The sequence below is a fragment of the Theropithecus gelada genome, chromosome 1 (assembly GCF_003255815.1).
Source record: "Theropithecus gelada isolate Dixy chromosome 1, Tgel_1.0, whole genome shotgun sequence".
NCBI classification, from domain to species: domain Eukaryota; kingdom Metazoa; phylum Chordata; class Mammalia; order Primates; family Cercopithecidae; genus Theropithecus; species Theropithecus gelada.
In genome coordinates, this window is record NC_037668.1 from 118,845,394 (window position 1) to 118,860,620 (window position 15,227).

General features: G+C 33.4%; 1 protein-coding gene across 6 annotated transcripts in view; it reads right to left on the reverse strand.

The window, feature by feature from the left end:
• Positions 1-15,227, reverse strand: part of ZNF644 (zinc finger protein 644) — a 100,948-nt gene that overhangs the window by 18,572 nt on the left and 67,149 nt on the right. The window contains exons 4-6 of one of the 6 annotated variants that reach the window (XM_025398414.1): positions 4,418-7,455; positions 3,629-4,234; positions 1,568-1,690 (exon numbers count right to left, since the gene is read on the reverse strand). The exons of 4 other annotated variants lie outside the window; for them this stretch is intronic. In XM_025398414.1, the coding sequence (XP_025254199.1) occupies positions 1,568-1,690; positions 3,629-4,234; positions 4,418-7,455 (3,767 nt within the window). The remainder of the gene's footprint in view (positions 1-1,567; positions 1,691-3,628; positions 4,235-4,417; positions 7,456-15,227) is intronic. One more of the 6 variants, XM_025398424.1, reaches the window with a different exon arrangement.

Below are 15,227 nucleotides of genomic sequence, written 5' to 3' on the forward strand. Positions count from 1 at the left end.
ATTACAACCTTGCTACTTATTAACTGTATAAGTTTGAGCAAATTAAGTTCTCTAAGTCCTAGTTTCCTATAAAATGGAAGAGAATTCCAGTACCTACAACTTGTATGGTTGTTGTGAAGATTAAATATTATACATGTAAATTGCATGGCATAGTGCCTGACACATAGTAAATGTTCAATAAAGGTTAGCAAGTATGGTAACTAATGATTTCCCACTTGTACAGTCTCTTATTTTCATTGTCCCCCACCTCTAATGTCTGCAATCACTTGCCAAGCCTGATAAAGGTGATAAAGGTATATAAAAATTATAATCTCAGAGTAGGAGGCCTAATCCAGTAGACTAAAACTCACCCCGCTCCTCTCTTTTTAATATAAACCGTCAACATTCATCCCTGGTCATTTGTATATCAAGTTAAGGAAGAATGCAAAGAAGCAGAAGACACTAGTATAAATATAAGTGGTTTTTTGAAAGCAAGAACATATTGGATGTAAGTTATAGGACACAAGGAAGAACAAAAAAGCTGGGCAAACAACTAGAAGAAAGCAGGAGGCAGTGATCTAAAAAAGAGCAAGAGAAATAAAAAGATTGGAAAGAATTTTAGGCAAAAGAATTTATGTAGATCTATGTCAAAAAGAGGGTATATTTTAAGATGTGAAGGAAATGAGATTTGCTGAAGCAGGGTAGCTTAAAAGACTACAAATGAAAGTGCAAAGCATCTTGTAGGTTATAAGAAGCATATTACATAGAAGTAAGCTAATCAAATTTTCACAGATGAGCAGTATTAAGAGGTATCTGCAAGGTTAGGCTAACCAACCAAAAATAACACAGAAATGTGCATGTTAACACTTATGTGCATAGCTAAGTTTATTAATCCTTAATATATTTAAGAAGTATTAAAAGAAAAATCTATTCACTTGTCAACACAAGCCATTATTAAGGCTCACCCCTTCAAAGATCTAATCTATAGACTAATGAAAATTCATTAGTTTGCTTAGTTTACTAACCAAGTCTACATTTTGAAATATCCCTATAATTTCCTTTGCTAAAAGGATTTCCCCAAGCTAGAACTACAATATTTTTATGCTATGTTGCCCAGGCTGGAGTGCAGTGACTATTCACAGGCACAATCATTGCACATTATAGCCTCTAACTCTTGAGCTCAAGTGATCCTCCTGCCAGCCTCATGAGTAGCTGGGACTATAGGGGCACACCACTGTGCCTGACTAGAACTATAAAGAGAGGTGTTTTACTGGAATCTAAAATAAATTTAAAAATCAAAAATAGTATTCTAAAAAAGAAATGGGATTAAGGTAGACTTAAAAGTTCCACACCTCTTGGGTTAATTTTTTTTCCCCAAATTAAGTCAATAAGAGCCAGAAGAAAAAGATTAACTAGCTTAGAATTATATCTAACAGTTTACAAGCTGCTGAAAGTTAATGTGTATTCAGACTCAACTGCAGCTTACTAAAGAAAGCTATAAATATGATCTGAATTAACACCAGTCTGGTGGGAAAAAAAAAAGTGTATTGTATCAAACAGACTTGCTGTGATATCTGTTCAAACATACCTGTACCAGTCAAAAGTCCAGCACTCTTCTTTCGTGCATAAGCGCGTAAGTGGTTGGACAGGCTAACAGCACTTGTAAACGTCGTATTGCAATGCACACATGTTCTAAGCTTCACAGGCATACCTATCATTCAAAAGAAAACTATAATCCAGTTCTCACTTCAAAAAGTGAAATTTTCTTAGCCTAAAGAGTGTAGAAAAGCACCACAATAAAGATGGTTTTCAAAACGTTCAATGAAATAGGTTAACTTAAAATAAGGAGGGGAAATTAAGTTAACTATTATTAGTTTGTAGTTAGTGTTTAGAGCCAACTCATGCTCTTTGGAAAGGTAGAAGAGGAGTGACTTGAACCTTTGAGCTCCTCTGGATATAACACCTATTATCACTTTCTTGCAGATTTCTGTGTTACGCAGATTATTTCTTAAACCTACTAATATACAATCCTGTGATTTGAACACCACGGTTCTGTTGAGAAGTTTCAAAGCTTACAACATTACCAATAAAAAGAATTAAAAAGTCTAGTTGACAAAGTGGTAATTAAAGTGTTTTACCCACAAAACCGTAAAAGTCTCAGTACTAAATTAGGCTTTCTGAAGGCTGGGAGAAAAGGTGGTAAAACACACCACTGAACAGCTGTTAGACACAACATTTTATTCAGGGTATTTTATGTTCATTACTCTGAATGCGCAATCAATAATGAAAGTCAATGATTTAAAGTTTTTTGCTAAAATCTTTGTGCTAAATAAATGATCAACAAGCTAACATCTTAGTCATCACAGAAAAAACATGTTCAAACAATAAGAAACTCCTAACTTCTCAGACAATCCTCACTCCCCCAACACATTTCAATCGGTTTCTTCAGCATTACTGTGATAGCCACAAATACATTTGCCATCTCTGAAGTATACTACCCCTTGGTCAACACAGCTAACACATCTTGCCTGCATTTTATCCTTCTGAAAAAATATTGAAAGCTATTGACTTTCAGAGACTCTTTATTAGAAAGAAAAAGCCATATTAAACAGAACCTCATACAAGATAAATTGTTTTCCAGACCACTTACAACACAAAGTCATCTTTCCTTAAATCAAAATTGCATTACAACTATTTGGGATATCACAATGTTTGCCCCAAAGCAAATAAACAACATTACTTTACAGTAATGTTACTCGTTATTAATCCATTAACTATTACCTCCGACACATTCAACTTACAGCTCTAATCATGAGACCATTTACATAAACCTTCAACATTATTAACCTTCAAAAAGAAATCTAGAAAAGACACTTAAAATTTTTCTAGTCTAAAAGTATAAACCAGACTTGGCAATACTGAATAACGTTTGGCTACTTTATCTGCCACATTATTTGCCAATACATACAAAATATTCCTTTCAAAAGGAAAAACTATTGGTGCACAAGCACTAAGCTAAATCATCTGTTCTGTTCCATTACAGCACCATCTTAAAACCTAAAACCCCAAACAAATATGTTTTATGTTCACACCTGTTCTCCAAAACCAAACTATCCCGCAATACAATGAGGAATTGGAGACGGAGATGTTTCTTTGGGTTAATCACAAAGACACCAAACCATTTAGCTTTAAGAGTCTTTTTTGTTTTACCTACGCAGTGGAAAACCCAACAGCTAAATCTTGAAAACATGATCACCTTGGAGAACTCGCAAAAATATGACAGAGGTATGCCTTTTCAATAATGCTATGCTTTTGAACATTATCCACAACCATCCTCCAGCCACAGCAAGTTTTATTTTCACAGATCAGCTTTTTGTTTGTTTTTTTGTGTGTGTGTGGTTTTCTTCTGCTTTTGTTCTCACCTTCCATTCAGACCAAGAAAAGAGGCACAGAGAACTCAGTGCTAATGAGCATCAATTGATGATTTATACAGAAATGACAGTAGAATAACCAATCTGTGCTCTGTAAAAAAAAAAGCAGCTTAAACAAGAAGACTGTGAGAAAGTATTTTCCACATAGATTCCATTAAAGAAGGCATAATTGAACTGCATTTAAATTGTGTATAGGATAGTCATAAATGTCCTCTTACCTGAGTGCATAGTCAAGTCCATTTTTTGTGGCTGATACATCAACGGACTATCCTCATTTAATGGAAGAACACATTTCTGAACGAATCTCTTTCTTGCTGTCTGATTATGGATCTTTTGCGGAGAAATAGCAGAATTCCTTTCTTCTCCCATCCTTTTATTTTTAAGAAGTTCTATGAGTGTAAGAGATTGATTCTTTTTTCCACTGGGCAGTTCTGGTTTTGTTTCATCATATTCATTTAAGAAATTCAGCCCTTCTTCTTCTGATGCAGACACTGACAGAGCTTCAGTCTTTAGGCCATTACGGTATGCTTCAAGAGGTATAACATTTTGAGATATAAAGTCATCATTTGATGCAAGTTTTTGAGCTACAAATGGTCTGGGAATAATACGACGACTGTTCAAAGCCTTTAAGATTTTTTCATATTTTTCTTCATTTTGCATCATCTCATTCAGAACACAGATTGGAGATTTGTGAGCATCCCATTTGGTCTTTCCAAGTCTTTTCAAGTGGCCTCTAACATGATTTGATAATCCAATTTTAGTATCAAACCAACCACCACAGAGCTGACAAGTGTGTTCAGAAGTGGTTTCAGACTTCTCTATAGCTAAAAAAAAATTTTTAAGAGTAATATCAGACTTTCTTATATAAACTGACCACCCTAAAATGAGTTAATTCTGAAACATAAAATTATATGATTCTAATGGAGACCAAATTCAAACAGAACTTTTAAATCCTCAGAATTAGAACACAGACCTATTAGCCCAAATTATTCCCATGGAGAACTTACCTTTTCTAACTCGTTTAACAGGTGTTCCTGTGCCAGTTCTTTTGAAATGCTGCATTTTGTCACTTGTGGCTATTTGTTCTGGTGATACAACATGACGGGCTTCATAGCTTAATCCTGCTCTGTGAAGATGCCCCCGGACATGATTTGATAACCCAACACCTGTTTCAAATGTTGCTGGGCAGTAAGGACACGATTTCTTCTCAAGAGACAAATCAGTCCAATGAAAAACAGAACTATGCTTTGACAATGAAGCATCTGCAGTTTCTAAATGCTGAGGATCATGTATCTCATGCAAAAAGTTGTTACTTCCAGCATCTTCATAGTATTCAAAATAAAAGCCATCATTTTGGTCATAACTAAGAGTAGCATTTTCTCCAGGCTCCTGACCTTCCACTTTGCTCTTAAATAAAGGGAATAAATTTACATGTTCTTGATTAATATCACTATAGGTTTCATCTTCTATGGCCTGTGTAGTGTAGTCTCCTAACTCAACATTATCCCAGGAACTTTCATCTTCTGTTTCATAACTATCTTTCTTTTCAGCAGAATTAAGTTTTTGCAAAACGACAACAGTCATTTTATGCAAAAAATCTGGATAGCTATCCAAGTCTTCCCCTCCAACAGAACTTTCCTTCTTAGATTCCTTAACTACTCTCTTTACAGCTACACGTCTGTGATCTTTGAAGCTTTCAGGTCTTTTGGTGTCAGGCTTATGAGGGTCTGAAATAAAACTGTTGTGAGAATTACCTGATGATGAAAACAGGTGTAAAGAATTTAATGAACTAGCTTCTTCTTTTTTGAAATGCACAGGATATGATTCACCTGATTTTTTTATCATCCTATAGTTTTCATATTTGTGTCTATACAAATAGTTGCTATTTGCCTTGGCATTAGACTTTTCTTTTGCTGTTTGATGAAAATACTTAGGTTTTTGGTCAATGCTGCTTTTAACTGTAACATTCTTATGAGGAGAGCTGTTTTGATTGCAAGTGTTTACGCCTGATTGGGCAATGCTTTTCCGAGCTTTCTGTACTCTGTGTGGCCGCTTATGGATTTTTGAAAAACTACTTGATTGTGAGGTTGATCCAAATGTTCGCCTCACATCTTGTTTTAAAGCAGAGTTCTTTGGAAACGTGGTTGACTGTTGTTTAGTTAATGGTTTAGTGCTATCACTATCTACAGGTTCTTCAAGGATGTCATTTTTTCTTTTATCAAGTCCAAGAGGACTACCAAATGAATCAACACATGATGATGAATGCAAGTACTCCATGTGCTTTTTTAAAACACTTTTGGCTGAAGTAGTAAAAGGACACATCTTACATACGTAGGTAGCTGATTTTTTGGACGATCCTACTACGGAGTCTTTCATGAAAGTCTTTTTTTGTGTTTTTCTCTGGGCTATATCAGAAGTGACCAACGGGCATTTTACCACTGCCCCATGTGCAATGCCTCGATGGCATTCTAATTCATTTTCTGTCACTGCCATGAAGTTACACTCTTCACAGCAGTAGTACCTTTTATCTTTTTCATGGGTTTTAGCATGTTGCACAAATGTTTTAGGGCAATTGGTACCAAACACACACTGAGGACACTGTAATCGTGCGCTTCTTCCTTCATCCTGAAGTTCTTTCAATTCACGAATTTCCTCCATCAACTTCTGTCTTCTCTCCTGGTGAATAATCATATGTTTTAGAAGTGAATTGCGATCTCGAAATGTCCGTCCACATTCTCTACAAGCATATGGCCTTGGGACATTAAGATGGCGAAAGTGACTATTCCCATCTAAATGATACATCATATGCCTGTGGAGGTGCTTCTTCTCCCTAAAATTCACATTGCACTTTGTACAGGGGTAGAATGATGGCTCTTCGGTACTGAAAGTAGCAGGTGACTCAGAATCACTCTCTTCACATTTCTTTTTTAAGGTATTTGAAAGAAAAGTGCTAGTATGAACAGGTGAACTCTCTTCTCCACACTTATCTGGGTTATAAATTAGATGTTGGAAGGCATCCACAGATTCTAAGTCTTCATCAGTCGATTCAGGCTTCACTTTTGATAAAGCATATTTCTGTGGGTCTACTGCTTGTAGCTCTTCATTTTGTTCTAGAAAGTCTACTTCTTGCATTTTTGATTTATTGGGTACACAATTAGAATCACTAAAGCAATCCTCAGTATAACGAGTTATCTTGCTTACATCCATTTTTCGCTTTCTTTTTTTTTCTAGACCTACTTTAGAATGAGGTGGAGCTTTGTCTACTGTTTCCTCATTAGTCATAAGAAACTGAATGAACTCTTTTTGGGGATCCCAGTTTGTATCATTTTCTGATCTAAATCCATCTGTACCTGAGGAAATTCCTGTTACTGTATTGACACAATCATCTTTTACCAATAAATCTTCACCATCCTCACCCACCTCTACTTGATTTATTAAAGTGCCATCTGACTTTATATTACTCCCTACTGAATTCTGAATGTCACAACCAACTGAAGCAGAGGTAGGTAGTTTTTTATTGGAATGGGTGGGATTCTTAGCATGTGCTACATCTGATAACAAAAATAAAACTTGGTGTTGACTTGTTTTCTGTGGTGTAGACAGCTGAAGATCAGCTGCTACCTTTAAAGTTGAACAAGATTCTGTTGTTGGCTGATCCACAGGCTGCCCAGTGGTTAATGAAACACTGCCTTTATTCATATTGGAAGTCTTAGTTAAGGAGGAGTGTGAAACTGGTCCATTAACAGCAGCTCCTTTAGGTAAGATAAAGTTTTCACTAGAAACAGTAGGAGCACCAGCATGTATAAATAGACTAGACTGGCCTCCGCTTAAGGCGTTTTCAGATTTGTCCTTTGACAGTTCTTCAGGCAGAGTCAATGTATTATTTTTCTGAAATGATGTTTGACAATCTTTTGGTTTATGAACTCCGCTCTCCTTGTCTGAGATAAAATTGTTGTCATCTAGGAGTTCTTCTTTAGCACCAGTAATATCGGTGTTTATCTTCAAATCATCCATATTGTTGGCAAGCCCATTTAACACATTTAGTCTAGAAAATGGAAAAAAAAAATTTAGATTTGCATGAAAGAAAAAATACTATTAGAATGTATGGAGAGTTGAAAGTACATATTTTTATTAGTTTAATTTTCTACTCTTTATATTGACATTCTAATAATTTTCCAAGAATGAAAGAACACAAACATATTGAAATATTTAAAAAGCACCTCAAAGGTTAATATTGTTCTTCATGCTAGGCAACAACAACAATCCAATACGTCATATATACAAAATGTCTAGAGAAAAGCAACATACACAAACATACTAGGGAAAAAGCAGCATACACACAGATACACATATACACACAGACACAAAAACAATGTAAATATGCTACAGACTGAAAAAATTTTAAACCACATGTAGAGATTGCTAATACAAAGAAAATTCTTTCACTTAAGTAGGTTTATCAGAGGCAGTCACTCTATTCGAGAGAATAATATAAATTATCAAATACTGCAGAGAAATGAAAGATTTGTCACTTATAAGTTCATTCCTGAAGGAAGGTAACAAAACGCCATTCAGTAAAAAACTTTATTTGAATGAACATATTTGCTATCAACATCAATGTTTTATTGTTAAAATGCTTTATTCATAGTTTTGTTCATTCCTTATTCAAATTAACCTTAACTATAATTTTAACTTTACTAAAGTTAACTAAATTTTAGTAAAGTGAATTTCAACTTCACTAAAGTTAAAATTAATGAAGTTTCATGTCAAACTTTCATATGTGGGGCCCCAAATTCCAGGCATTCTTTAAAAGCAGTTATCCCATTTTTGATCTGGTGGTCTAGTGCAACGGCCTAACACATTTTACAATAAAATAGCATAAACATATGTTTTAAATTTATTTCACATAAAATGTAGATAAAACTTTTCTAGGCATTTTTGATAAGTTATTTAATCATTATGAGAAAAAAGTACAATATTTTTAAAGCAAATAGTATTTCTGAATGTTTGGGGTCCATTCATATGATGACTTTATGTAATGACTACCCTTACTATGAAGAGTTCCCTTGCAACCTGTTCTTTTCCTGCTCTTAGAGGACTGGGAATGTAATCTAGTCACTATCATATCTCTAGAACCTAGTACATCACTTGGCATAGGTGCTCAGGCAATATTTGTTGAATAAAAGACTGAGTAAGTATTGGATTAATAAAAACACAATTTCAAAATCAAAGTACAAGTTCCTAAAGTGTAAGAAGAAAAACAGTTTTGTTCCTATGAAATTTGGATACCCCATTCAAATACAAGTTCCATCAGGTTCTGATTTATTAATGCAGTAATTATAATAAGGTCCTCAAAATATCCAATAATTCTCATGTACAATTTAAAGAACCTGCTATTTGGCAACCCCAGGTATTAACTAATTGAAGTATTGGCATAAGCTTCCATATTTCTTCTCCTTTTTTGCAGTTATTATCCAAATATTTACTAAGCACTTAGTTGTGCCATGCATTGATCCCGTATTCCAGAAATAACGGTAAACAAGACAAGTTAGTTTCCTGCTCTCAGATAAAGAACGAAGCCTGTATATTTTTCTTTTGTAGTATTTTTAATTTGCATAACAAGTAATATTATTTTAGGGCAACAGGACCTCACAATCTAACATTTACAAATCAAAACATGTTCAATAAAGTTCAATATTTTTACTGTCCTTTAAGGGTACCAATTTCATGCTTTGTAAAACATTAAATCTAATTCAAGAATAATAAAATTGTTCTTACCTTTTTTGTATTTTATAACTTAGAACAAGCATTTATAATCTGATCTTATTCTTTCCATAAAGTGTTATTTAATACAAAAAATATCTATTACCAGTATCTTTGACATTGTTATTTATACAAACAATTATTTTTTCCACCCCTCATAGGTTTTAGAATTCTGTTCTGAGATTGGCAAACTTCTGGTATGGTGGTAATAAAAATAGACTTCCAATAAGATCACATTCAATGATATCACTTCAAAATGGTGCTAATGCATCACCCAGCAGGAGTCTCTACATCACACACACAGAAGTTAAAAATGGGCAGCACATAAACATGTGTTAGGAAAGGGTGTGCAAATGTCAAGGGAAAGAAAAGCAAGCCTTAATGCTACACTTATTATTCATTCCTGATATTTCTCATTAAATTAGGTAGAAAATATAAAATGCTTCAATAGCAACAATCTCATAAATCTGAAATGAACGACAAAAAACTGGCTTGAAAGACAGTTACTTTCCTTTATGTTCCCACTTACTATAATCACAGAGGTGGACAAATATATGCTCAGTCAATTTGAAAGCCTATATTAGTTTTTCTCAACAGGAAGCAATGTTGCTAACGAAGTGGTAAATTCAGTGTTAATGAGTGGCTTCACTGTTACCACCTCAGAGGTAAAACCTTCCATATTCTATGTCCCACCCATCTGTTCTGGTGTTAGAGGTTTAGAGATGGAACAGACGCTTCCCATTTAAAGCAACTTCATTGGTACCCCCTGAACAGCAGGGTGACAAACTATGAGAACATCATGTCAGCTTGGAGACTGCATCCTCATTACCAGAATGGCTTTATAAGAGCTTTTCGTAAGTTCACATTCTGAAGATATCAACCTGTTTTGTTCAAAAACATAGAAAAAATATATGTGCATAAATGATTTTATCTACAAAACACATCTAGCAAAAAAAATCAGATTAAATATTATTAAAATATAAAATGAAGACTTTAACAATTAAAGTTTTCCTTCACATCCACATGACATGGCTTACTTACCCCCAAATTAATAATTATCTCTACTCAAAAATAAAAGACATTACCTTCTGCATCAGTTTGAAAATATGTTACAAAAGTTGACTAAGTAAGGAAGTTTTCTAGGTCACTCGGTAATTCTGATTAGATACAACCTTCCTGTCGTCAAATCTATACTGTCCACATTTTGTTCATGAGTAATTCTTTACTCAGAGAAAATTAGCTTAATTTTGTTCTTTTATGTACATTATTAACTGTATTTAACTATAAGTAGATTAACATTTTGTGGGTACTTATTTTAGAAACAATTAAAATGTTCAGAATATATTCTAATTATACAATGCTCCAAATACACTACTTACTAATAACAGTACTCAATACTCATAGCTGTTGTCCTGAGATACCACGCAGAACAATGGATCACCAAAATCTGTTGCACTGAATAATGGATACAGAATTTTAACACCATCAAAAATTATTTTACTACATTCATGTTGGGTTATGAGGCATCTAGGCAAGAAACTATTTGATCTGAGTTAATTTTACACCATCTCAAATAGTTTTTCAACTACCTTTGTATAGTCAAATGTATATATAACAGAGACATCAATACCAGTTTAGGTTACTATAACAAAGTAGGAACATATTTGAAGGTGGGCATTATTCACTAAGTTTAAAAAACAGAAGCTAATAAATTAAGATAGATAAACTGTTGGACTCCTTAAATTTCAATTCCATGAATTCAATGAATTAGCTATATCAATTAAGATTTTAAAACAATGTTTAGACACCATTACTAAAGCTTCCCCAGATAATCATATAATCATAGAATTTTTCTTTTAACTGAATTTTAAAATGTTCTTTAAAAAAATTCACACACCTTTTTAAAAAGCTGCAAACAGAACTTTAAATCTACATAAAATATATTTCAATTGCTGGAAAATCATAATGAGTTTTACAGCTATAACTGCCTCTAGTTATATACTGTGAGCATTAAAAAATTGTACAAAGGTCAGATCTGTCTTCAAGATGACAGATCATCACTTATATGCCTCAAGCTAGACTTATTGTCTCAGAAATCTCAAACATCAGTATTTTTGCAAACTATCAGCACTTGCTATAACACCCTCACTACACTACATCTTGAGGTTACTACAGAAGAAATGAGGTGATAATTGCATATTAACATAATTATTCTGTAATCCCTCTGAGCAAGCTTCCTAGGTCACTCAGTAATTCAGATTAGATACAACCTTTCTGTCATCAAATCTATGCTGTCCACTTTCTGTTCACGAATAATTCTTTTGTGATAGAAAATTAGCTTAATTCCATTCTTTTATGTACATTATTAATTGTATTTATTGCAAGTAGGTTAACATTTTGTGGGTACTTAACTACATAATGCCAACCTTTGCTGTGTCGTGTAATTTCGTGCAAAAATATAGTACAATTTGCCCTCATTGTATATTAGTTCATTAACTGCTATATTACACTGCTATAAATAAATTATAATGCTGCCCACTAGCTGAGTTATAGTTAGGATCTGTCAGGTTTTCACAAATTCTATGTTCATTTAAATTATCCTTGCAAACACATGACAACTTCAGTTAGTAATGTATGAGACTGGGTCAAGAAGAGAATACCATTCACAAGTGTCAAACTACAAAACGAATCTTAATTAACTGAAATATTACATTTAAAATTATTGCAGCATTTAAACCTATATATACCATACACAATGTACATATATACCTAAATCTCACCTAGTGCACAATTCAAGAGAAGATAGAGTGTACCATCCAGCTAATAACTTATTCTAAATGTCACATTGAGAAGAAACACTAAAAAAATATAGAACACTTATAAGGGTATCCAGCATGAGACTGACTCTAAAACCAAGCCAAATAATAAAATGGTTCAGAAGGTTACCATTAGGCAAGAATGGTTCTTGCTTACTTGTCAAGAACATTACAGACAAGAATATGGAGTTGGGGATTGAATAAGATGATTTCTAAGATCCCTTCTAATATGTACTACAAATGTTTAGTATTTAGTTATTACATAATTAACATTTAACATTATTTGAAATAATGAGCTAAAAACTGGAGAATTGCACTACTGAGCCTTAAAAGTATTCTCTAAATTCACAATTACCTGAAATAATCCTTTAGTTAACTTATGATCTGTCAATAAATTGATTCTTGAACAGTGAAAATATGGCATTAAATGACCAAGACACTGCCACAGAGCTAACTGTGTCATGAAAACTCAATGTTACAGCCAGAGATTTTTTTTTTCCTCTTGGCAATACCAAAACACAAATAAAAAAAGGCACTGAGTTTGATATATAGATTGCAATTTAAAAAATAAAGTAAACAAATTATACTGAACCTGTTGAATAGCTTGTTCCTGATGCCATGTACCATCCTCAATTTTTAACAGACGACAGATGGTAGGTACCAGACCATAAACACCCAATAACTCAAGATCATTCTTACTGCAAAGTATAGTAAATACTAAATATAATCTAACACATCTAAAGAAGCTCCCATATGGTAAATGGAAGCAGTTAACTGTGTGGATGAAGGCAAGGGGGGCAGGGAGGTCCTACAAAGACATAACTTTAAAGACATGGCAAAATTATGTAACAATGAGAATCAACAGTAGTAGAAAATCAAATGGATGTTCACTAATCAAACATTAATTTCCTAATGAAGAATTTTGTAACTGGAAGAAGGCAATAAATTACAGTTGTAACCAAAGGAGAGTGCTAAGTCACAGTTAGCACAGAATGACTGTTGTGTTGTTTATGCTTTCATATAATTAGAATAAGTGATGGTCTCAGCTTACATCATAAATGACATATGCACATGGCTCCCACAAGACAAATTCAAGCATTTAAGCATTTGAAATGAGTGATATATATGTAACTGGTCAAACATTTTGACCACATTTGTGTAACATGGGTCGGTTCACTATAAAACCTATCTGTTCAAATCGTTAACTGTGAAACTTTCAAAGAAACCAATGTAGCTAAAGTGTGTCAATCCCATATTCCAGATGCAGTGTGTCAACTTTGCCCTCCACAGAAAGTATCATGCCATAAATTGTCATTTTACTTTGAGCCTTTTGGTATTCTTTACCCTATGATGGGTACGCTGTTTGTATTCAGTTTTGAAATATTATATAAATACTAAACCATCATGTCTAATAAATGCAAGAAAAGTGAGAGTGTTGAAAGTCCTAGGAATACAAAGCATACACAGATGCTCTTTTACTTATAATGGGGTTACCTCCCAATAAACCCATGATAAATTGAAAACGTCATGTTGAAAATGCATTTAATACATCTAAACTATTGAACATTGTAGCTTAGCCTACTTAAATGTACTTACGTTAGCCTACAATTGGGCAAAATAATCTGACACAGTCTATAAAAATTTTATAATAAAAAATAAAAGATAAGATTAAAAATACAGTCTCTACTGAATGCACATTGCTTCTGCACCATCGCAAAATTGAATCACTGTCATTGTAAGTCAGAGACTGTATGTAATTATATAAATGAAAATAGAGACAATTATACTCAAAGTAGTGAGATAAATATATATGCATATGGAATAAATTGCTTCAGAATAGAAATAATTTTAAAGGGCAAAGAAAATTTCACCGTTCAAAAAATTTATACCTATACATTTCACAACAATTATCAAGACATAAATAACAAAAGAACGGTTTTAGAGTATAGAATCAGCACCAAGTCAGATATCTATTTGCTTAATGTTTATTCAGGAAACACTAGTAATTTGTTGAAGAACTTAAAAGCTGAGAATGTTCAAAGTGCTGTTAATGAAACTTTTGCCCCAACCACGTATATTACACAGGATCAAGGCACATTATAGTATGCACATCAAAGTTAGTGGCATGACTGCAAATGCAAACATGGTGGTTTTAAAGGGATTCCTTACAACAGCTGAAGAGACAACTGGTGCCTTAATAGATTGTTAATGCAGATGAAACTACTGTCATCCCTCAGTATCCATGACGGATTGGTTCTAAAACCCTGGTGGATACCAAAATCTATGCATACTTAAGTCCCTGCACTTGACACCATCTATGGATAAGATAAGCAAGCCCTCCTTAAATGTGGGTTTTACATGCCATGAAGACTGTATTTTTGATCTGCATTTGGTTTGGGTGCAGATGCAGGACCCACTGATACAGAAAGTCAACTATATTCATCAAAAAAAATCCACGTTTAAGTGGACCCGCAGAGTTCAAGCTCATGTTGTTCCAAGGGTCAACCGTATTTCATTTTTGGGAAAAGATGACCAACAGAAACCTTACCAGCATGTCTAGCCTGAAGCTTGGAACATAATGAATGTATACTAGTTTCCTTCTAATGCCTCAGCAATTTAAGTTTTTCAAATTCAAACATTCACAGATTTTATTTAACATGTAGATTTCTTAAACTTCTGTAGATTTTAATAATCTGTCATTATAAAAGTTCCATAAATTAATTTGCTTAATCTCACATTTAGAAAATATAAAATTAAAGTCTAATGAGAAATAGAACTTGAATAATATGACATCCAAGATTGAATTATTTCACTGATTTACAATTTAATTTATTGAAAGAAGGATTTAAATAGTAAAAAAAATTCTGCAAATCTGTAACAATCTATAATGAGTACTTAACCTCTCACCTGTATTATATACATTCAAACTCTATTATGCAAATTCAAACATATTGAATTTATATATTTGAATATACTTATTCCATACACTCACATGGAAAAGTATGGCATCTTTGAGAACTAAAAAAAGGACAAAACTGAAAGTGTTACTTCAAAGAAATGTTTCGTATTAAATGTGAACTCTTGTTAATGTTCTTATCCTTGCTCAATTTATTTTTCTGAAAACAGAAAAAATCCTATTATGATCTAAGAAAAATATTTCAAGATAATCACTATTCTACAAGTATCTTAATTTAGGATGGTAATAATTCAAATACAAGAAATTTGCTTTTCTTGAAAC